The 25,916-nt window shown below is 42.9% G+C and overlaps 1 protein-coding gene across 1 annotated transcript in view; it reads right to left on the bottom strand.

Moving 5' to 3' along the window:
- LOC134323001 (F-BAR and double SH3 domains protein 2) overlaps nucleotides 1–25,916 on the bottom strand; it is a 100,533-nt gene that overhangs the window by 54,548 nt on the left and 20,069 nt on the right. Inside the window, exon 3 of the mRNA XM_063004407.1 lies at nucleotides 11,013–11,058. Within this exon, the coding sequence (XP_062860477.1) occupies nucleotides 11,013–11,058 (46 nt within the window). The remainder of the gene's footprint in view (nucleotides 1–11,012; nucleotides 11,059–25,916) is intronic.

Raw genomic sequence — 25,916 nt, 5'->3', positions numbered from 1 at the left:
CAATTACGACCTCTGCTGGCTGATTGATGGCGCCTGCACAGAGACGGGAAAAGAGTGCTGTCAGGGTGTGTCTCTCCGTACACAGGGCTGAGCTGCATTGCATTCATCAAAGTGTAGGTGACAAAATTCATACGACTGCTGCCTACGTGTCGGAGGGGGCGTAGGTTAGCTTCGTTCTCCTCAATCAGAGCAGGGATCAGCATTGGTGGAGAGGAAGCATGACGCAATCTGGCAATTGGATGCGCTAAAAGGGAGAAAAAGGGGAGAAAATGCATAACCAAAAAAAAAAAAATAATAATAATATATATATATATATATATATACAGTGGTCCCTCGCTACTTCGCGGTTCGCTTTTCGCGGACTCGCTGTTTCGCGGGTTTTCACTTAAATATTAGTGTAAAATATTTATCGCTGTATTTTCGCTGTTTCGCTGGTTTTTGCAATACTCATTCTTCACATGCGTAGGATGAATACTGTACACACCAAAAACGCAAAGTAGGACCTACCCAGCGGTCATCGTCATTTCCATCGTCTTGTTGGCATTCATCGTCATCAATCTACTGAACCTCTAGGACGTATCTTCTGCAATGGTGAGTACCCATATCAAATTAAAAAAATTACATATCTAGGTTTAAGAGTTTAAAACACTTTTTTAAACTCTTAAAAAAAAGTTAAAAAAGGGGGGGGGGGGGTATTTGGCAGTGCCCGACTCCTAGTGTCTGGTCAAGTCCTTGGCACAAGCAACTGAAAAAATACGGAGAGCACCAGCAGCTCTACACTGGTCAGAGGAAGCCTGTGCTAGCCTGCAACCCTCCTGCACCAAATACAAAATGCAACCCTAATCTCTATAGCCGCTCGTCTAACGTAACTCGACTGCTAACCTTATTTATAAAAAAAATGCCTCTACTGAGAGGTTAAATTCCACAACTGCTGTTATTAATAAAGCCGAGATACATTTCTCTTCATCTAAATCATATATAACCAATTTATTCATTAGTGTGGGCACGTGAAAGCCAGTCTGATTTGTTCTGGACAGGTGGCAGAGACGGGCAGTGGTGCAGAGAGCCCACCCTTAAAGAGCCCAAAGAGGATTATGCAAATAAAGGAGCTTTCACTCAGACTTTCCCAGGAACGGGAGGGGAGGCGAGGGAATGTGTGTGTGTGTGTTGGGGGAGCTGCAGCAGTGCGGATGTTGAGACCATTGTGGCACGCCAGGCTTCAAGAGGATGAAGGACCTTATGAGCATCGTCCCCTCTGCTGCTGTAAATCCACCCCGTCTCACCCCCGACCTCAGCACGTCGAATTGTTTTATTTCTCAACCAGATTCCAGCTGTCTTAATGATTCAAAACCTTAATCGTAAAAGTGAACTGCTGAATAGTTTCATGTTTCTATTATTAGAAAGAACATAGGAATCTGATGAAATAAAACGGATCCGACAGCAAATTCTTAGAAAGGCCAGACATCATCTATTATCTATAAGGTCTGAGAAACGTCTGTGTAAAAACTGACGACGCAAAGGGCTGCAATGAAGTGCAGGCTCCGCCCACAAACTTTCCAAAACACGCCCATGGTCAAATTCAATTCACAACACAAAACCAGCAAAACACAACCCCAAACTTTCAGTGAACAACCTAAATATATATATATATATACACTATATTGCCAAAAGTATTCACTCACCCATCCAAATCATTGAATTCAGGTGTTCCAATCACTTCCATGGCCACAGGTGTATAAAACCAAGCACCTCTGCATGCAGACTGCTTCTACAAACATTAGTAAAAGAATAGGTCGCTCTCAGGAGCTCAGTGAATTCCAGAGTGGTACCGTGATAGGATGCCACCTGTGCAACAAGTCCAGGTGGACTCGCTACTAAATATTCCACAGTCAACTGTCAGTGGTATTACAACAAAGTGGAAGCGATTGGGAACGACAGCAACTCAGTCTGTTTTACTTGCTGCTGTTTCTCTGAGCTCCAACTTCTGACGGCATGAACTGGACGAGCCGATCCTGGTTGTGGCTCTCTTAAGATAGGAAGTGGAGTACTGCAGAAATAAAGGCCAAAATACAAATTGGGTAACACCAGACTGGGAGAAAATTGGAGGGAAAAATGTATAGATTAGCATGTTGGGTTTTTAGCAAAACATATGATTTTATTATAATAATATTATTGTAGGGCAGAAAAAATGCCATTATTTGTTGTATCTACACATACACATGCTGTACAACGCATTTTCTTCTGTATATCGACTGAACCATGTGACCAACACCGGCCTCAAACCCCAGTCTTTCTGATTTCTACCGAGGAGGCTCATCTGGATGTCTCAACACTTTAAATCATGAAGTCACGGTGGTGCCATCCTTAATTACACTACAATAAACTAGACTCAGGGGGGCAAGCAGAAACACAACGGGAGACAAAAAAGAGACAGACGGGGGAGCCGGACAGGACGAGACGTATAGCGCTGATTTATTCTTCACATTGTAGGACAGACAGCAATGAAAATAAAAAAGCTTTTCTTGGTTTACAAAGAGCAGGATTACTGAGATGTTCTGGAGCGGCAGGTCAACACCCTGGTATCTCATGCATGGCATTAACATACTGAGAGCGCGGTCACTCATACAGCAGGAAAAAAACAGTTAAATGTACGTAGCATCGACTGTTAACTGTTAAGAACTGTGGTGCAGATTAACAAATTAGCTCACCGACATACTGCCACACTTACTGCTGTAGCAGTTTTAATAATTAGCTTTTGTTTGTCCGATAATGATGACATTGATCTCTCACATGCTAAAGCCAAGCTAACAGTGCTATACCCATCCTAAATGCTAAAACAGCACGACGTCTGTATACCAAAAGACAAAAAGTAACAAAGTTACTAAAGTAACAGAAACTATAATATATCAAAGAAATAATTTAACATAATATAACATTAAAAAACAAACATAACTATAATATAACAAAAAGAGCACTATAACTATAATAACAAAAAAGCTATAACAGCATATAATATACCAAAAAACAAATATAATTATTAACTATAAAAACTATAAAAAACCAAATATAACTATAACATAACAAGAAAAACTATAACAAAATACAACAAAAAACTATATAACAAAATATAATATAACAAAAAGACCAAGTATAACTATAATACCACAAAAAACTATTAAACACAAAATAATATAACAAAAACAAGTATAACTATAACAAAAAAGCAAATCTAACTATAATATAACAAAACAAACAAATATATTAGTTATATTTACTCTTTTTGTTATAGTTATATTTGTATTTTTTTTTATATTGTATCATAGTTATATTTGTTTTTTGTTATATTATTTTTTGTTATTTTTAGTATTTTGTTATATTATATTTGGTCTTTTGCTATATTATAGTTATATTTGCTCTTTTTGTTATAGTTATAGCAACAAAAATAGCAAAATAAATTGTAATATAACAAAAAGACTAAAATAACTATAAACTATAAAAAACTGGAAGAAAACTGGAGGCTATTCTTCATAAGTATGTGGACATCTGATTTATGAGATCAGGCACTGATGTTGCAATTGAGGATCCAATTAATTCCAAAGATAAAACTATGTCTTTAATAGAATTCACTTTGTGCACAGAGGTACAATCATGCTGGAAGGGGAAAAGAGCCTCTAACAAAGTCAGACACAGACAGTTTATTCTACTGAATTGTTATTTTCTGGTGTGGCTGAAATAGCTGGATTTAATAATTAGGGAAGTGTGCACATACTTCTAGTCGTGTAGCATTACATATACTTTCTTTTTGCACATCATTTTTTGTCTGTCACATCTGACAGGAAGTCTTTTCTCCTCACGTACTGACTGACAGCGCAGGTGTGATAGAGAGTGAAGCGAATACAAAAGGAAACAGGATTGTTCCTGTGCAGCGTTCACTCACACCCGCACGCTGTGAGAATTAAAGCTTTGAGGAATATCAGTTTCACATCCATCAATCTTCTCTTCATCCAGCTTCTCCTCGTCTCTCCCTCTCAGCTCTCGCTTTCTCTTTCCCTACATCATCTTCCTCTTCGTCCATGTCCTTCTCGTTGCAGAGATGAACGGAGCTGCAGGCTGCAGTAAAATATTCACCACCTCTCGTTCAGTGAGACGCCGGGGCACTGGGGTGGTGGTGAGGGGTAAGAGAGAGGTGAGAGGATTGAGACAGGTTGCTATGCAACCGTTTTCAGATTGGGTTAAGGATGATAATTCTGGTGTGAAAGGTACTGAATGCCTGCTACGAACCAAACACCTTCGTTTTACTGTCGTTGTACTCGGTGACCTTTTAATACATTTAATACATTTAATACATTTTCCCACAATTTCCTTCCATTCTAGTCATATCCAATTATACGATTCATATTTTGGCCTCTATTGATGCGGCCCCAGACACATGCGCAGAGCCGGCTGCTTCTTTTTATCCACACAAGGTGGGTTAATATCAACTTTCCACTCACTACATGAATGTTTAGCAAAAATTAATTTAATTTAATTAATCCCCTCCCCCGGCCCATCAGAACTCATCCCTGTCTCTCGTCTCTGTTTTTTCTTCTTTTCCTTTTCTATTAATCCATTTCCCCCCAATTCCCTTCCAACCTAGTCATATCTAATTATACAATTTGTATCTTGGGCTTTGTTAACACTTGCACGCAGCCAGTGTCTTTTTATCCACACAAGGCGGGTTCATATGGAGATCCGTATCACGCACGGAGAGTCACGCATTAATCTCCATTATTCTCTGTCTCATTGTGCAGACGGCATCGATTAACCAGTAGAGGTCGTAATCGCAGCAGTTATAAGGAAACCCCTCCAGCAATACCACCCCACAGAAGAGCCGATCATTGTCCGTATAGGCGCCTGGCCTAGAGAGATGCTGAGATTTAAACTCATGAACTTGAGATGTTAGCTCGCTGCGTGACCTGAGCCCCAGCGACTTGTAAATAACTAGAGCAAAATAAAAGCTCTTAAACATAAAAACTGATGTTTCGGATATTTATTAAATACAAAATTTAAAACGGAACGGAAAAACACCCCCTCCTCCACTTTTGCAACCCAATCCAATTGGGGCCAACTGGAACTTAAAACTCCAACCTAAGACTGATTGTGGTTGGCTAGCGTACTAGACTGCTCCCAGTAACTCAGGGAAAATCAAGCCCTCCGCGACCCTGACCAGGATAAAGCGGTGGATAAACATGAAAATGATGATGGTGTGGGGATATTTTGCATCGTGTCCCAGTATAAAGGTAGAACAGAATTTGATTAACATGTTTAGTTAGCGTTTAATTCGCTGTTAGTTACCAACTTTGTAGAAAGTTGTTTCCCCCCCCCCCCCCAATTTTCTCCCCTAATCTAGTCGTATCCAGTTACCCTGGTTGTGTTACGCTTCACCTCTACCGATACAACCCTTCACTGCTGACTGAGGAGCTTCGCAACTAACACACACCCCCTCCGACACGTGTGCAGTACCGTATCAGTTCTCCTTCGAGGTTATTTGAAGGTTTTAGTCAGAAGTTGCATATCCACATGGGTACCGGTGAAATGTTCATACAAGGTCAGAATTGTTGAATTGGTGGGGACGTTTGCTCCTCACAAAGAGTTAAAAAACCCTCTCTGCACATCAGAGCAGTTTGCATTGGCATTCATGAGGCGCGTGTTGTGTCTTTGCTGAAGGACAGTGTGTTTAATGCAGGAGATATTCGGTATGCACACATACACACTGCAGCCATACACACAGCGGAAGCCAATGAGAGTTCAGCCAAGCAACGGGAGGGCCGTCAGGAGGGCCAGCCTACAGCCCACTCCCCCCATCTCAAGCCCCACCTTCTCCTCTCCAAAACAAGAGATGCTCTGTTCGGTCTAGAACACAATGTTTGTTTGTGTGGACAGCTGTGGAACGGGGAAAACGGCATCATGGCCAAACCTTGAGAGACTGAGAACGTCACAAACACAACAATCAGTTTAACCTCCGACACACACACCCAATGAGAGCACTGTAATGTGACCGAATCACCATGGCAACTGCATCCTAAATCATTTCCTTAACACATGTCTGTTACTGACCTATGTTTTGGAACATGACTGCAAACAGTTGCTTCCATTCAGGTACTGTGTGGACGCCCCGCCAGCCGATAGCCCTGCTGAGATTTGAACCCGTATCTCAGTGTTGGTGGGGCCACCCGAGCCAGATTCTTAAATTATATAAGCTTTTACTTTGAGCATCTGGAAGTGCTAACGATGCTCTTTAACGAGGAAAGCACTTAAACGCCTGCCTTTAATTACACATCAAATCGACCAAACTGTCAAGTGCACATGGTCCTGTGCTTCAGCTGGCCCTCCATCTAACAACTCAGTGTGTGTGTGTGTGTGTGTGTGTGTGTGTGTGTGTGTGTGTGTGTGTGTGATTTGCGAGCCCCTGTAGCAGTAACGTTTCTGACTGGGTGCTATTGTGTGTGTGAGAATGTGTGTGAGTGTTTGTCTATGGTGATGGTGCCAGGTGTTGGTTAGAGATCTGAACCGGAGCCAAGAGCCGGCCAGTGTCAGTACTGGGAACCAAAAGCACACAATCTGGGACCCCCCCAAACACACACTCCTTTAGTTGTAGGCATGTGTACTTGTTGTCTTTCCTTGGTGTACTCGAGGTGTTTGGCAGATTTCACAGGTTGGGGTTTTTTCTCCTTTTCTCAGGTTTTGTTGGGTTTTGTTGGTGGTCTGAGTGTTTCATTTAGTTTGCCATTTCTCCTTGATGTAGATTAGTTATTAGTGGTTTTATATCGGTCGTCATGGTTAATAATCTGAGGAAATAAAATCTGTTATCAGTTTATTGCAGGGTCTTTTTGAAACCCTGGTCACAACCCGGGAAAGTTGCCCGTCATGTTGCATTGTATCCACTTCACTTGTCCGAGTTGCTCTTAGTTCAAGTTCAAGAGGCTTTATTGCCATTTCAGATACATACAAGTAAATATTGAATGAAACGACATTCCTCCAGGACCAGGGTGCAACACAGTGCAAACAACACAATATACAGTACAATAACTACAAGTACTACAATGAATACAAGGCACATCTCTAGCCTAAAAAGTCAAGGGGACAGGACAAAAAGACAAAAAGTAAATGTAGAGTGGGAAAAATAGAATTTACAACACAGTTTGATATGTATTTAATGTAACACGTAAGCTGTTAGCAAGCTAAGCTAAGTCAGCAGCCATAAAAAAGAACAAACATAAAGGACAATCCTTTCAGCTTCATGAACAATCTAACCATTAGTTAAAAAAAAGTAATAAAGTAAAAATAAATGTAACTAGGGAGGCACAACTGGAATTTAGTCAGGATAATGAACAGTGTGAGCCAGAACAAAAGCAATTTAGCTAAGACTTAGCATTCAAGCTTTTGTAGATGCAATTTACACCGGGCAGCCAGAGTCTTTTCATGTGTGGTTTGCATGTTCTCCCTGGGTCTTAGTGGGTTTCTTCCAGGTGCTCTGGTGTCCTCACACAGTCAAAAAACATGCAGTCGGATTAATTGGAGACACTAAAAGTGTGTGTGAATGTAAGTGTGTATGTGCTGTACTGGCAAACTGGCAGAGATGTTTCCTGCCTTTTGTCCAATACATCAGACCCACCATGACACTGACCAGAATAAAGCGGTGGTAAAAAAGACAGTGAGACATGAGAGGTGGAGAAATACTGAAAGCATAGCGGTGACACTGAGTGCTAATGTGTCCCAAAAATGAATTTTCATCAAAAGACGCTCTTTGTTTTTGTATTATTTAATAAAGAAGTCCCTGAGATTCCATTATTAAATGAACATGAATGCTAGCAGGCAGTTGGTGCTAACAAAACTGATTGATTGATTGATTGATTAACACAATCGGTTAAACCCACAGAGGACAAATTCATAAAAAAAAAACAAGAGAAGCAGATAAAAAATAAAACAGCCTCAGCAGCGCAGCACTGGACCTGCAGAACCGGCGAGACTTGGATTGGCCGCTTGGATTTGCTTTCGCTGATTAGATCGTATTGATTTTTAACTAGTGAATCTTTCTTTGCGTGGCACCTTACAGATGGATCCTCATTAGCAATCTGGCACGAGAAACCACGTGTGGAGCGTTTAATCGGCCGGGCAAGAAGGATGGGATTTAAAAGGATCTGTGATTAAGAAAGAACTAAAAGAAGATTTCAAGCGACAAGGTGAAAATGTGCTCACAATGCGATGGTGGAGAAAATAATCACAGAGAACAGGCTCGGGGAAACAACGCGGGACCGAAACGGCGGCCGCGGGTGTGAAATCAATATAATCACAGCTTATCAACAAACTGCACTTGTACACACATCCAGCTAAACCTAAAATACAACAAACTAAAGTAAGTGCACTTGATGATATCATGCTCTGACATGGAGCAGTATTTTTGGTGGTTTGAGGGTCCAGAGTCTCAGCACTGCCTCTGGACTGGTTGGGTGCACTACAGATACAACCAGTCGTTATGTCTTTGGGAGGAAATGACAGAAAGAGGGTCTGTCTGAAAACCTAATGACCTTTCTACATAGACGAATTTTCTACATCATTTTCTACAACAGTTAGTTCCGTATTATTATTCGTAATAACAGCACGGCCTTTTCACACCACAACTGTATTACTCCGCTGACGCGTTGCCAGTAACGACAAGCTTCATGCACACAAACATGCACGCAGGCGACACAGACTTTTTTTCCTGATCGCGTTTTAAATCCGTTATCTGATATACAATCTAGCGCACTGTGTAGGGAACATAAATCAGTTGTCTAATATATTGTCTAGTGCACTATGTAGTGAACATGAATGCGTTATCTGATATACAATCTAGTGCACTGTGTGGGGAACATAACCAATTGTCTAATTCACTATCTAGTGCACTTTGTAGGGAACATAAATGTGATCTGATACACAATCTAGTGCACTATGCAGGGAACATTGTGTTTGTAACGCGAACAGTTAGCTTAATAGCCCAGTTAACAGCTCCTAAGAGTTCTGTTATCACCTATATCCTTTAGTGTGTGTGAGAGGTTTTTTATTTCTTTTTTTTCCCTTCGGAGGTTCTTGCCTTCTTCTTCTTGTTGTTCTTACCTCCCTAAAATGAGTTTTTGCAACTTGGGATGTCTGCTTTGTAGTGTTAAACTTTATATTCGTTGTGGAACTACTTTTTGGCGGAAGGTATTGTCAATATTAAAGCATATTTAATATGAAATTCAGGGCTTCTTTGATTTATTTTCTTTCTTTATTTTGTAAAAACTGTGGTATAAAAGCAATAGAACACTTGAGGTCATGTGTTATTGCGAATAACATCACGGCTGTGATGATCTATGGCACTCGCCTTCGGCTCGTGCCCTTGACCAAATCACAGCCGTGATGTTATTCGCGATAACACACTCCCTCTCGTGTTTTATTGCTTAACTATACTCCTGAGAAGAAGGCATGTCTAAATTCTTATATACCTTAATATGCTACTACTGAGGTGCCTTAATTTGAAGAGATAATCTGCCTAAATGTTAGATAAGATATCCTTTATTTGTCATATATACATATACAGATGTGCAGTACAATGAAATTCTTTCTTCGCATATCCCAGCTTGTTTGGAAGCTGGGGTCAGAGCGCAGGGTCAGCCATCGTACGACGCCCCTGGAGCAGATAGGGTTAAAGGCCTTGCTCAAGGACCCAACAGTGACTGCATAGCAAAGCCTGGATTTGAACAACCAATCTTCCATTTGATAGCCCAAAGCTCTACCACTAGGCTACAACTGTGATGAGGGAGCGTCTAATGCTTCCTTGGTGGTGAAGGCAATCCCAGCATTCAGTGCATCTTTTCTAACATAAAATGACAAATACAGCGGGCGAAGATTTTGATTTTTAAACTGTATAAAGGTGTACAAGTCATTTATTTGCAAATTCAGGCTCATCAGTGACAGTTCAACTGTTTTCGGTACACAGAGGGAGATGTTAGCTGGCATGCTACCAGGTTGTGCCACCTCAGCTCTTGGTTTGAATGGCTTGAGGCTAACTGTGTTAGCGTAGTAAGCACAAACTGTAATGACGTAATCGCCGTAATCTCTGTTCTAAGTAGTGCATCTAAATAATCTGCCTTATGTGTTTGATTTCCTATTAGAATCCTCTCTACTCTCTACTCAGGTAGGCAGGTAGGCAGCAGGGCAGCTCACTAGGTTTTCAGACACACCCTGCAACAGCAAGTTTGACTGTCTGGTCGAGGCGCTGGCTAGAGTGGCGGAGGAAAACTTGAGTACAGCGTGTTCTTCCGTTAGTGTTACAGTAGGAATTTGCCGCTGGATGATGAAAAGAAGAGCCGGATGTTCTCACGTGTCAATCCTCAGCAGCCACCATGAGACACAGGGTGAAAATGCAACACTTTCCAATTTGTTTGGGGGTGACTCAGAGCAAAAAGGTCCTGGGTTCAATTCCCCGGTGCAATATGGGTTATTTTGCATGTGTTTTGCATGTTCTCCCTGTGTCTGTGTGGGTTTCCTCACACAATCCAAAGACTTGTAGTCAGGTCAATTGGCGATACCAAAGTACCCCTATGTATTAATGTGTGTGTGGATGTTTGTGTGTGTGGATGTTTGTGTGTGTGTGTGTGTGTGTGTGTGCCCTGTGATGGACTGGCGACCTTTCCAGGGTGTTTCTTGCCTTTCGATTAATGAATTGTACCCATCCTGACCCTGATTAAGGTAAAAAGGTGGTAAAACTGTCAATAAATGTATGAATTTGTTTGGAATTTGTTTGGGACTGTTAGGATCCCTAACCCCATCCTTCTGAAGGAAGTGAAACACAGACCAAAAGCCAGGCCTCATGAGCCACTATCAGTACCCGACCATCCTAATGCTCCCACAAGACTAGACGCTGCAACCAAAGCTTTAAATGAGACACCTGGGCGTCCACACATTTTCGGCCAGGAACATTCGCTTAAAACAGGCACAGTGACTGATCTTACCTGAGCATACTCTCTCTCCAGCGTCGCCTTCTTCTGACTGTAGGTCCTGTTAAAAGAAAACACACAGTGTTCTTATTAGAGCCGGCATAACCCCTGCCAACACCCCTCCCGCAGACCACCATTGTGTTCCCTCCCCCTGAATGTTCCTCCACTTAATCTCTGCCCTCTGAGCACCAGCAGCCATTTGTCTCTTTCTGTTTTGGTCTCACGCTGTCTCACGCTGTCAGGCAACAGCAGCCTCGCTCTCCGGCCTGAAAAGCGACCGAGGAAACGTTTAGACGAGCGTTTTATGAGCGTTTGTCTGGTGTTCGGTTGGTTCGCTCACTAGCCAGAAGGAAAAGAAAAAACGATCAGGCAGCTGATGTAACAGAGAGCAGATGTGAAAGGAGAAGGTATCAAACACAGAGCTTGTTCTGGACCTTTAGCAGACAGAAAAGCTAAAGAAAAACAAACATCGTCTGTACTTTCTCTTTATAGTCAAAAGTATGTGGACACCTGACCAATCCCATCCCAAATACTTCACCATTAATAAGGACTTGCAACCCACATCTCCCCTTCCTACACTCCATTATGGCAACTATAGTTTTTACTCTTTTGGACAGGTTTTCACAAGATTTTGGAGTATGACTGGTGGGATCTGTGCCCATTTAGTTAAAAAGAAAGTATTTGAATGGCACCCAGGTGGTGGAATGTCTTAGCTCTGCTACTGGTCGGCCGGGCAATTGGCAGTGCCTGCAGCAGACAACATTGGCCACTAATCTGCTGAGTGGGAGAAGACCGGACTAAAAAGGGGGTCGGGTCCTCAACACTGTGTAAGGACCCTGGTCTGTAGCCCAAGACATCTGTACTGTAGTGGAGGAACACAGAAATCAGTGTGTGACTCTATGTGCGAGAGACTGGCTTCGCATGCGAATCCAATAATGTACAGGCGAATAAGAAGGGGTCGATGGACCCCTCCTCGGAACCGATTAGGTTCCCCAGCAGTGGAAGACTAATTGGTTACGCTAAATTTGGAGAAAATAGGAGAGAATGCATAAAAGGAGCCAATTGCAATGCCCCATGCAGATCATCCTTGCAGACTAGCCCACACCTATGCCCGTCAACACGTGTGAAGGCATTTGGCTCTACTGTTCACCTGCTAGTGGTGGATTCCTACGTAGAGCTTTAATTCATTTGGAAGAACACACTATACTCAAAAAGCAGGGCAGGTGTAGCCTACAGTTAAGGTACAGGAATAGTAATCAAAGGGCTGCTACTAATGGGCCCTTGAGCAAGGCCCTTACCCTCAACTGCTCAGACGGTATACTGACACACTACTGTAAAAGTGACACACTTTGGATAAAGGCGTCTGCTAAGTGCTAAAAATGTAAAAGGTAAATGTTAATTTCTCCATCAGTTGTGCAGTGCCTTGATCAGACAGTAGGAGTCACTGCTGTAGCCTCAATGAGCTGATAACCCGTTCAGCCCTTCCCTCTTTAAACAGGCCCGACTGTGTCTGCAGACCGTCTGACCAGGCCAGTGGTGCTGCTCAGACGTAATAACCTAGGGTAATAGACTGCTGCATCACCTGAGCAACACCGTCTGAGTGAAAGTGTTTCTGTGTGACTGTGTGTGTGTGTGTGTGTCTCCCTCTTGAACTCTCTATGAACCACTTTATCAACCAAACAAGCGCGGGGCTGAATCTAAACATGGTTTTGGGATGACATAGTTTGTTGGAAGGTGCAGCGGGGCGTTGATAGCACATCGCTCACGCCGCCTCATTTAGCAGAAGGTTATCTCTGGTACAAACCTCCAGCTTTCTCGGCAGCATCCTGAACAGCCCTTATCAGCACTACTGCTTTCCTTATCACTTATTAAAAACACTCAAGTACAAAACACGTCTGCTTCAGAGAGCGAGCAGGAATTCTGGAATTATGTAATACTTTAACTCCTCTGAACCTTCATCGTAACACGAATATTTAACATCGGCACTCAGATTTGTATATAATACACAACTGTTTTCACTTGTTTTGAACAGTCGGTGCCTGCTATTGATTCAGGATTTAGTTGGAAGAGAAAGTTCATTAATCGATTGCTACTTCAGACGTCAAACTCAAGATCGAACTCAAGCATCACATTCTTCACATTATTTTATTATCCTCATTGTTTGTTTAAATTGATTTATTACACATTTAATTAGTGCTTCTTTATTTTTGCTGGCGCTGGCAACTGATCAACTGTTTGAGTGAAGCTTTTCCAGCTAAAGCTGCTTTATCACACACAATAATAATTACTCGCTCACTCACTTTCTTAATCGCTTATCCAATAGGGGTCGCAGAGGGGTGCTGGAGCCTATCCCAGATCCCAATGGGCGCAAGGCACACAGTAACACCCTGGATGGGGTGCCAGTCTATCGCAGGGCAGACACACACACACTCATACACTCACCCATTCACCTATATGGCAATTTAGTGTCTCCAATTAACCTGACTGCATGTTTTTGGACTGTGGGAGGAAACCGGAGGTCCCGGAGGAAAACCACGCAGACACGGGGAGAACATGCAAACTCTGCACAGAAAGGAACCAGACCGCCCCGCCTGGGGATCAAACCCAGGACCTTCTCGCTGTAAGGTAACAGTGCTACCCACTGAGCCACCTGCAATAATAATGAATTATGTTTTTTTTAATGAACTGAAGTGACTTCAACTCCACACCAAACTTATTAAGCACCGTTTTTACGAACCTTTGTGCACAGGGGCAGTCATGCTGGAGCAGGAATGTGGCATTCCCTAAAACTGAAAGTGGCACGGTGGCTCGGTGGGTAGCACTGTCGCCTCACAGCTAAAAGGTCCTGGGTTCGATTCCCTGGTGGGGTGGTTTGGGTCCTTTCTGTGTGGAGTTTGCATGTTCTCCCTGTGTCTGTGTGGGTTTCCTCCAGGAGCTCCGGTTTCCTCCCACAGTCCAAAGACATGCAAGTGAGGTGAATTGGAGATACAAAATTGTCCACGACTGTGTTTGACATTAAACTTGAACTGATAAATCTTGTGTAACCTGTAACTACCTGTCCCGTCATGAATGTAACCAGAGTGTGTAAAACATGTTTATACATCTGTTAGTAATGGCTTATCGAATATTAGTTGAGGTGTCCACATACTTTTGGCACATAAAACGCATCAGGACGTTCCTGTCTAGTCAGACCTGATGTACGTCTGATACCGAGATATAAAAACCTCCTCCTCTGCACGTAAAAACTTACTGAAACCCGTACTGACCCGTACTGAAAGCTGACCCAGTAACACACTGGCACATGGGTGAATCTGTGCCAAGAGCCTCCGGCATGAAAAATCTCAGTGAGCTTCACAGTGAGAGAGTCTGTTTGAAGTCGGAGCCTCTATCATGTCTGTGAAAACGCCACACAGGAACCATACGGTGACACCAAAAATGTGCCAACACATGCTCACACATTCACTGACTCACTCAAACCAAGAGGAGTTGGTCCACTCACTGCAGGAATGTGAGAGGTCAGAGAAAACCAGGGTGCCTGGATGGAACCCAAGTGGACACAGGAAGAATGTGCAACACTAATTAACAGGGGCGGAAGATAAGAATCAAACCCAGCTCCTCAGAACTCAATCAGCTACGCCGCACCCACTAAACCAGGTATAACAGCATGTCGGCTCACGTCTGACATGTGGTTAATTCAGCCTGCAGTGCTTTATATCTTTATATAAATACATAAATATGACCAGCGGTGAGGATCAAACCCAGGTCCTTAAAAGCAATTTTAAGCAGCAAATCTACCTACTGCATGGTTTTAAGTAGTGGGAGAAAACTGGAAACAACAGCAAACAAAAGAGTGATCAGAGACAGGATTCAAACCCAGGTCCCCAGTGCAACACCCTCTCCGCCAGCTGTGCCAGACCTGTGTAGTTTAGATCTGCCCATTCAGCCTTCAGCAGTTCCGCCCCGCCCATTCCCATTTCATTTAAGTACCCTGATGAGCCAAAATATTAGGAACACCCCCTCCAAAAATGTGCCAATTCATTCTTAGATGGTACTGATGGTGCATGTGAGCATGAGAGATCTATTAGATGATGGACTGATGGTAGGCAGGGGTAGCTCAGCAGTTAAGATACTGGACTAGTAATCATAAGATTGCCGATTCGACCCTCACCATCACCAATTTGCCACTGTTGGGCCCTTGAGCAAGGCCCTTAACCCTCTGCTAAATGTCGTAAACGTAGTTCCTTATAGCTCATGTGGTAAGTGCAGCAGATCTGATCACCATAAAGACCAGCGCAACTTTGATAACGACCGAATTGTGTTGGCCACATGACTTGAAGTGTCTTCGAAAAAGCAAGGGGTGCTCGCAGGCACCGTGGTGAATACTGACAGTGCAAGATGACGTGAACACTGTGGTGTCTGGTACGACCCACCAGAAGATCTAGTGTGGATCAAACTGCGGACGATTGGAACTGGACATTAAAGTGAATCATTTACCCATTAAATAGATGCACCACGATGCACTACAGGATGATCTACTTTGCAGTGTACATGATTAAAGAACCTGATGGTTGTTCTGGTGCCAGATACCACATGGCACCTTCAGATGTCTCATGGAGTCCATGAAGTCCAAAAACTGACAGGAGCTTCTTTTTATCAAACTATATCTGAGTAATAAAACGCCCCTAATGACAAAAATGGGGATTTTCTTAAAGAGGAAGTTCATTTATTTACATGCTAAAAACAGTAGTGAAACACAGGACTGTGGAGAGGGGTGTGTATGAAACCGTGTGGTTTCCAGATGTTTCACTTCCTAATGTGATCTTCCCCACACAACATCCTACAATGACAGGTCAAGGGTCAACTGGTCAGAGGTTAAATCCCTTCAAATGTATATAAACTGGGCCAGTTTGACAGCACCCATTGGACCGAACCTCAAGCATTACAGTGGGTACATCTAAAAAGCTCAGTACAGATCACAGAAACAGTCTGGAATGTTCTAAGCCAGCGATCCCCAACCTTTTTTGCACCACGGACCAGTTTCATATAAGATATAATTTCACAGACCGGCGGGGGTGGGAGGATTTAAAATATAATAATTATGCTGCTCACAAATGAGCTTTTTTTTTGCTGCAACGAGACGCTGCTTCCACCTGGGGGTGATATGAGAAGATAAACACCCGTGTGTTGGAAATGGAAGCAGCGTTTTCATTGCTGATCTAGCGATCTCTAATTATTTATTCTTTCTGTGCGGCCCGGTGATAAATGACCCACTGACTGGTACCAGTCTGCGGCCCGGTGGTTGGGGACCACTGTTCTAAGCAACGTCTGGGTCCGAGGTTATCTGTACAAACAACAGTCTGGGAGTTAATAGTATTTAATATTTCCAATAAGCTAATTGTCAGGTGTCTAAATACTTTGGTCATTGTGTAGTCTGATGAGTTTGGTGTGGGTTATACAGAGCCCTGATCTCAACCCCAAATAAACGCTTTAGCATGAACCAGAAGCCAAGTGCTCTCACTCAACATCGGTGACAGACTAAATGGACAAAATCTCCAGACACAGTCCAAAATCAGCTACATTTTCAGGTTAATGGCCAAGATTTTTGGAATGAAATGTCAAACCATCACATGGATCGACAAGGAGAAGATGAAATGTTCATATGGAACTATACAGAATGATGTAGACAGTCTGCAGACCGTCTCCAGGAAGCCGTCTGGAAGAGGAAGACGACAATTTAAGTCAATAATTATAGCCGGCCCCAGAGCAGCTAATTATAAAGCATTCCGGCTAACGTCATCATCACGCTCCCCTCACTTCCACCATCCTACCACCATTATATCCTGGAGTCAGGCTAAGAAAAACTGCTGAACTGGCTGACTGTGGGCGACGGCAGCACACGGTGAGTTCAGAGGTTACAGTTCAGAAACTGTGTCTGGTTTGATGTCTGGTTGGCCTCTGCAACAAAGACTTGTGGTATGAGTGGTGGAGAAATACAGAAGCATAGCGTGTTTCTTCATACATGTTAAAGCTCTGTAATAATCTGCTTCTGGCCTGTAAAAAAGGACTCAGTGGCTTTACAGATGATGTTAGGGGCGTGTCAAAATATGGCATGGCATGTTAATACTAAAATATTTAGAATAGAATAAAGTAGAATCTTTATTGTCACTATATCCAGGTACGATGAAATGTTGCATGGCATCTTTTCAATAGAGGTGGTAGCAGCAATAGAGAAAATAGTATAATAAAAATGTACACATGCAGTTATAAATATTAAAGACTGGATATGTGTGCAAATGCTGCAAAGTCCATGTGTGAACCATAGTCATGTGTGTGTGTGTGTGTGTGTGTGTGCTTTTTCAGTCCTGTGGAATTGAATTAAATAAAAAAAAACCAGCCCACAAAGTCATGGTTGGACTAGTTTGGTATGAAGGACCATCAGTGGCCTGCACAGAGTGACAAATTGGTATATCGCTGTCCAACATCAGTGCCTGAGCTCGTGAATTTAGCACTTAGGAATTTAGGCACAAATTCTCACAGATACACTCCAAAATATTGTACAAAGCCTTCATGGTGGAATGCTGAAGGGTCCCTAATATAATCAGGTTCTTGGTATTGAAATGGGACATCCAAGACATCAGGTGTCCACATATTTTTGGCCATGTAGTGCATTTTAAAACCAAGTCTAAAAAAGCAGCCTGGACATTTACTTGAGGTATGTGTTCAGTAGAATTTTTTGGATCAGTCTGTTCTTCTGATGTTTGATAGACAAAATGTACCAGGTTTTTTCTATAATATTGAGTGGAATTTGGATTCCGAAAAAAGAGGACAGACGTGCATGTTTTAGATCAGCTTTGCTATTAAAGCCAGTTCTTCTTTCTTTCCACAACATGTTCAGTGCAAAACACACACACACACACACACACACACACACACACACACACACACACACAACCAGCAGTGGTGTGGAATTTGAGGGTCCACAGTTAGGCTATAAAACTGTGGAATCTGCTTGGAAGTTACCAACACACAACACACACGTTTCACATTTCAGAGGAATGTGAACAACTAAGGGTCGAAGCAAATCGAACCATACAGGATCTTACAAAACACCAGGACAGGAAGCGCGTTATCATGGATAACATCAGAGCTGTAATGACCTAAGGTCTTCGTCTTTTGACAATTTCTGTTGCCAGGAATGTAGTAAAACCATAAATAGCCTGTTGCTGTGATAAAAATACAATAAAATAATAATAACAACAATAACAGGGCGGCACGGTGGCTTGGTGGGTAGCACTGTCACCTTACAGCAAGAAGGTCCTGGGTCTGAATCCCAGGTACAGCCAGGTTTTTTTCTGTGTGGAGTTTGTATGTTCCCATGTGTGCTGTATGTACAGTGTATCACAAAAATGAGTACACCCCTCACATTTCTGCAGATATTTAAGTATATCTTTTCATGGGACAACACTGACAAAATGACACTTTGACACAATGAAAAGTAGTCTGTGTGCAGCTTATATAACAGTGTAAATTTATTCTTCCCTCAAAATAACTCAATATACAGCCATTAATGTCTAAACCACCGGCAACAAAAGTGAGTACACCCCTAAGAGACTACACCCCTAAATGTCCAAATTGAGCACTGCTTGTCATTTTCCCTCCAAAATGTCATGTGATTTGTTAGTGTTACTAGGTCTCAGGTGTGCATAGGGAGCAGTTGTGTTCAATTTAGTAGTACAGCTCTCACACTCTCTCATACTGGTCACTGAAAGTTCCAACATGGCACCTCATGGCAAAGAACTCTCTGAGGATCTTAAAAGACGAATTGTTGCGCTACATGAAGATGGCCAAGGCTACAAGAAGATTGCCAACACCCTGAAACTGAGCTGCAGCACAGTGGCCAAGATCATCCAGCGTTTTAAAAGAGCAGGTTCCACTCAGAACAGACCTTGCGTTGGTCGTCCAAAGAAGCTGAGTGCACGTGCTCAGCGTCATATCCAACTGCTGTCTTTGAAAGCTAGGCGCAGGAGTGCTGTCAGCATTGCTGCAGAGATTGAAAAGGTGGGGGGTCAGCCTGTCAGTGCTCAGACCATACGCCGCACACTACATCAAATTGGTCTGCATGGCTGTCACCCCAGAAGGAAGCCTCTTCTGAAGTCTCTACACAAGAAAGCCCGCAAACAGTTTGCTGAAGACATGTCAACAAAGGACATGGATTACTGGAACCATGTCCTATGGTCTGATGAGACCAAGATTAATTTGTTTGGTTCAGATGGTCTCAAGCATGTGTGGCGGCAATCAGGTGAGGAGTACAAAGATAAGTGTGTCATGCCTACAGTCAAGCATGGTGGTGGGAATGCCATGGTCTGGGGCTGCATGAGTGCAGCAGGTGTTGGGGAGTTACATTTCATTGAGGGACACATGAACTCCAATATGTACTGTGAAATACTGAAGCAGAGCATGATCCCCTCCCTCCGGAAACTGGGTCGCAGGGCAGTGTTCCAGCATGATAATGACCCCAAACACACCTCTAAGACGACCACTGCTTTATTGAAGAGGCTGAGGGTAAAGGTGATGGACTGGCCAAGCATGTCTCCAGACCTAAACCCAATAGAACATCTTTGGGGCATCCTCAAGCGGAAGGTGGAGGAGCGCAAAGTCTCGAATATCCGCCAGCTCCGTGATGTCGTCATGGAGCAGTGAAAAAGCATTCCAGTGGCAACCTGTGAAGCTCTGGTAAACTCCATGCCCAGGAGAGTTAAGGCAGTTCTGGGAAATAATGGTGGCCACACAAAATATTGACACTTCAGGAACTTTCACTAAGGGGTGTACTCACTTTTGTTGCCAGTGGTTTAGACATTAATGGCTGTATATTGAGTTATTTTGAGGGAAGAATAAATTTACACTGTTATATAAGCTGCACAAAGACTACTTTTCATTGTGTCAAAGTGTCATTTTGTCAGTGTTGTCCCATGAAAAGATATACTTAAATATCTGCAGAAATGTGAGGGGTGTACTCACTTTTGTGATACACTGTATGTGTAGGTTTCCTCAGAGTGCTCCGGTTTCCTCCCACAGTCCAAGGACATGCAGTCAGGCTAACTGGAGATGCCAAAGTCCATCTAGTTATGACTGTGTGAATATGTGAGTGTGTGTGTTTGTCTTGTGATTGACTGTCGACCTGTCAGGGGTGTTTCCTGCCTTTTACCCCATGAATCGGACACACCGTGACCCTGAAGAGGATAAAGCACTGGTAAAACAGACAAACACTTCCACTTATACCAGCACAACACACACTAACACACCACCACCATGTCAGTGTCACTGCAGTGCTGAGAATGATCCACCACCCAAATAATACCTGCTCTGTGGTGGTCCTGGGAGAGTCCTGACCATTGAAGAACAGCATGAAAGGGAGCTAACAAAGCATGCAGAAACAGATGGACTACAGTCAGTAATTGCAGAACTGTGCTTCTTTATGGTAAGTGGAGCTGATAAAATGGACAGTGAGTGTAGAAACAAGCAGGTGGTTTTAATGTTATGGCTGATCGGTGTATAACATAATACATAATTCGTACTGATTATAGATTAAGAGCAGGAAGAAACGATACTTGACCTTTTCTTTCCCTCAAACATGGTCAATGGTGTTTGTGTGCTTGACCAGTCTGTGGTGTGGTTAGCGAGTTAGACTGCTGCGCCACCCGAGCTTCATGAAATTATATATAAAACCAGAAAAGTGGTTGAATAGTTGATTTACCACAGTGTATTTGTACTATAAGCACAACCATTAAGCTGTAGTTGAATTAAAACATAACAAACCTGCACCTTACATGACACCCCCCCCCCCCCATTTACTGCAGCTGTGCATTACGAGTACAAGTAAAGTAAAATCAGGGAACCTTAACAGTACCAGTTTCGTCACTTCACACTAAAAAGAACAGAACAGAACAGAAGATAGCGTGAGAACATGTTGATTAGAAATGTAGAGCGTAAACAGCACGCTGAAGGACAGAGAGGTGGAGAAGATAAGTTGGAAGATCACGGGTGCAGTAGGATTAGGAGGAACGATACCAATCCAATTACACGTAAAACAGGACGAGGCCGAGGTCACAGACACCACAGCCTTGTTTTTCACCTCATACGCTTTCCCAATCAGAGATCGTCAAAGTGTGAGACGGGTAAAACTGTGTAATCTGCTTTAAACGCACAGTGGGTGTCCACAAGTGTGTGTGTGTGTGTGTGTTTTGCAGATGTGTTCCCCCTCCCAATCTAGTCAATTCCTCACTGATTTCATGACTCCTGACGAATAAACAACTCCTACTCTGACCATGGGGGCGAGTTCAGATCTAGAGCCACCGACCTGGCCGAATGTGCACACGAACACAATAGGCTATGTCTGAGGGATGGAAGGTCGAACGGGGTCTCTTCCTGTCACCTATGTCGCAATATGCGATTTCCGGGACTGGTCCGGGCCCCTGCACAAAAAGCTTAACAGGGATCCCCATACGCCATACAACTCTGTGTGAGAAGCCAACACTGTCGGGTGACAAGAAGTGGCCGCAGATTGGACACATCTTGGCGGGGGGGTGTGGTGGTCCGACTCTCCTTGAATCAAGAACTGAAAATGAATAAATTGAGACAGCCACTTCAAACTCTAATGCTGCTATTGCCAGGGCCTTGATCAGATGTTAGACACCTCTGTAGCAGGGTGAGGAGGTGACTCCCTTTTTAGTCTTTACCCCTTGGATGAAGCCAGTTGTATCTGTCACATTGATCTAGCAGAGGAAATCTGTTTCTGTTCTGTTGTTGAATCTTTTTGCTTTACAAATGACTAGGTCACCCGTATGCACCCCTACCTCCAGCAGGGAGGTGTTTGCGTATCCTCTGCCCCTGTGAATTCCTGCCCCAAGGTTCAGGCAGCAGCGAGGACGACCTCAAAGGTCTCAAAGGTCAATTACTGCAGTGCTGTAGTGGAGAGGGTGAGTTCGCTCTCCAGATCCTGACAAAATGAAAAGTGTTTCTGCAGTTCTGCACCAATCTTGTCACCTGGAGAAATCCAGACAAGTCCATTTTATTACTGAGGAGTAATAAAGGCCGTAGTGACAGTGGTATAGTGGTAGCCTAGCGATAAGAGCTTTGTGCTTTCAATCAAAGAGTTCGAGAGTTCGAATCCCGGCTCTGCCATAACGCCACCGTTGTGTCCTTGAACAAGGCTCTTAAACTCTTGGCTCCTGGGGTGCCATCCAGTGGCTGACCCTGCACTCTGACCCCAGCTTCCAAATAAGCTAGGATACATGGAAAATTATTACATTGTACTGTACATGTGTAGATGTACACTGAGCAGCCATAACATTAAAACCACCTCCTTATTTCTACACTCATTGTCCATTTTATCAGCTCCACTTGCCATATAGAAGCACTTTGCAGTTCTACAATTACTGACTGTAGTCCATCTGTTTCTCTGCATGCTTTGTTAACCCCCTTTCATGCTGTTCTTCAATGGTCAGGACTCTCCCAGGACCACTACAGAGTAGGTATTATTTGGGTGGTGGATCATTCTCAGCACTGCAGTGACACTGACATGGTGGTGGTGTGTTAGTGTGTGTTGTGCTGGTATGAGTGGATCAGACACCTCACTGTCACTGCTGGACTGAGAATAGTCCACCAACCTAAAATATCCAGCCAACAGCACCCTGTGAGCACTGATGAAGGTCTAGAAGTTGACCAACTCAAACAGGAGCAATAGATGAGCGATCGTCTCTGACTTTACATATACAAGGTGGACCAACTAGGTAGGAGTGTCTAATAGAGTGGACAGTGAGTGGACACAGTATTTAAAAACTCCAGCAGTGCTGCGGTGTCTGATCCACTCATACCAGCACAACACACACTAACAACACCACCACCATGTCAGTGTCACTGCAGTGCTGAGAATGATCCAACACCCAAATAATACCTACTCTGTGGTGGTCCTGACCATTGAAGAACAGGGTAAAAGCAGGCTAAAAAAGTATGTAGTGAAACAGATGGACTACAGTCAGTAATTGTAGAAATTCAAAGTGCTCCTATATGGTAAGTGAAGCTGATAAAATGGACAGTGAGTGTAGAAACAGGGAGGTGGTTTTAATGTTATGGCTGATTGGTGTATATATGACATATAAAGGCGTTCTTTATTCTTTAGTGTAAAGGGAACTTGAGCATAAAGAAATGAGGTAAAAAAAAAAAAAAGAGTAAGAGTGGGGCTACTATTTTTTCTCTAGGGTGATATAGGAGCTGAATAACTTTGTTCCTTAGTTTAATACATTTACGTTTTCGTCCTGTCTGACAAATATACAGTAATCAAAAAGGGGGCAAATACTTTTTCACAGCACTGTGTGTTAAGGTATTCATTTTCACAACAGCTAATGATCAAACTGGGAAAAATATGTTTTAGGGTCAAGTGAACACTTAAACCAACACACACACACACACACACACACACACACACACACACAAAGGAATTGATTATTCTCTCTCACACACAAGCAATACAAAGATTCGCTTCAAACACTTTCTTCTCATTTTCTCTGTTTTGTTTCTCCTCAGTCCTCCAGTTTCTGGAACAACAGGCCTCTCTTTCAACTCGGCGAAGGCACCAAAACCTCTGTGGAGTGCAAACTATTTCCCACAATGCCTTGCATCGCCTACCCTCGTCTTTTTGTTGACAGTATTGGTCCATCAGAGACAAAAACAAAAGCTCATTCACTTCCATCGTTCGTGCGCGTGCACTTTTGTTCTGGATTTAAGTTCTTTTGAAACACGAGTTCGGCGGGACTCCAAAAAGTGAAAGCCGTTTCCAAACCACGGAACCATCTGGGGCACCGATCTCTGATCCGCCTGAAAACAGGAATGTGGGGGGTCTGTTTAATTAAACCAGTGCAAACCAAGCTGAGTCCCAAAGATGCAGCGTGAAAAACCTACAGAATTTAACACAAGTAACAACAGCACAAAATTGTTTGGAGACCCTTTTAATTATTCAGTTTAGGTGTTTTAGCCACACCCATTGCTAACAGGTGTACAAAATCAATTTTATGCTCCCAACTTAGTGGCTACGGTTCATCCGTCATGAGCGCGCCACTCTAAAAAAAAAAGGTGAGGTTCATTAAGACATGGTTTGATTTTGAAGAGCCGCTTGCACAGAGCTTTAATGTCAACCGCATTAAACGCCATTGGGATAAAATAAGCTCACAGCTCTCTCTCTCTCTCTCAAACACACACACACACACACACACACTCCAAAATGGTTTTGGAATATGCTGTCCAACAACCTTCTGGCTGAGTGTCCACATAGTTTTGTGAGTTCTTTTGAGTTCTCCTGGCTAAATGCACAAACACAGCTGACCCAACATAAGCATTCTGCAATCATGCCAAAGTCTGGAAGATACCGGCCTGTGTAAACAAATCTGAGGTGATGACGTCCCCCCAAACAAGAAGAATTGAGTGCAGGTACAGTCTTGGAATTTAAACCATGTGGTATAGCACAGTCAGGTTATTACCTCTCTTTCCTGCTAGAGCTCAGCCAGCCAACCTCAAAAGCTGATCTTTGTGACATCAAGGGCAGTCGTAGCCTAGTGGTTAAGGTACTGGACCAGCAATTGAAAGGTCGCTGGTTAAAGCCCCACCACTGCCGCAGTTGGGCCCTTGATCTGGACCCTTAACCCTCAATTGCTATGATAATATACTGTCACTAGGGATGTCCCGATCACGTTTTTTTGTTCCCGATACCGATCATTAATTTTGATCCCGATCCGATACCAAGTCTCAAACCGATACTTGTATTTTCTAGATATTGTCTAGATAAGAACTAGATAATACTGTTCACACAGTGCACACTTCAAGTACATTACAGTTATTCAAATTAATCCAATGTATATGTTTGACAACTGAATAGCTCTGCAGTGCTGTAGGAAAAAAATTGCCTGCATCTAAGCTATTGCTTAATGTTCTTTTATTTTTACAAAATAAAAGTAAACAAACTTAGTGCAGCATTGTAGTAGTAAAACTAGAACACTCAAAATGAAGTAAAGGTTCTTTTTGAGGAAAATCAGCATCTCTGCCGTGTTAGCGGACAGCCGGTTCCTCTTCTCATCATATAATAATAAACTCGCTGTATTCGGCTGTTTATTTTTTAGGTGCCGTATCAAATTGGTAGTAATTGGTAGATCGTTTGGTTAAATGATATCTGGTTTGTTTCTTATGAGCCACCGTACTTGTATGCGTGTTGTAACTGTAACAAACTTTTCTGTGGTTGTATTGTGACAATGATTTGATGGACGTTTCTACGCTAAGTGAGTGTGTTTTGACCCTTTGGGGCTTCCATAGTGCATGGAATAGCGTGCTTGGCTAACGCGATGACTCTAGCTGTCCGCTATTCGGTACCGTAACAGAAGAAGTTAATAAAGTGTTATGCTCCCGACAATTTGTGAATATACCGTGTATTTATTTCTTTATTAAGCGAGTGCATCACTACGACGCTCGGTTACATAACTAAGCCAATCACAGTGCTTGATACTGAGATGTTGTTCAGTCTTGTAACACGTAAACTCGTAAAAGCTGTATGTTATGGTCCTGAAGTTTTCATACTCGGATTAAAAGTTATTGTTTTGTAAACCGATGTGATCCTTGACTCACACACCATATAAATAGTTAAATTCTACAGTAATGAACGCAGCTCTGGGCTTAGGATTGACCTTAGTAAAGCCGATACCAATCAGTTAAAAAATGCCTTTGATCGGCCCCGATTCTGATCTTTGAGATCGGATCGGGACATCCCTAACTGTCACAGTACTGTAAGTCGCTTTGGATAAAAGTGCCTGCTAAATGCTAAAAACATGTAAAATGTAAATCTTGTAAATAGGAATAAGATCAGATCAAGAACAAGCT

Source organism: Trichomycterus rosablanca, chromosome 11 (assembly GCF_030014385.1).
Source record: "Trichomycterus rosablanca isolate fTriRos1 chromosome 11, fTriRos1.hap1, whole genome shotgun sequence".
Classification (NCBI taxonomy): Eukaryota; Metazoa; Chordata; class Actinopteri; order Siluriformes; family Trichomycteridae; genus Trichomycterus; species Trichomycterus rosablanca.
The sequence above is the reverse complement of the archived record's forward strand: the minus strand, read 5'-3'. Positions and strand labels throughout refer to the sequence as shown.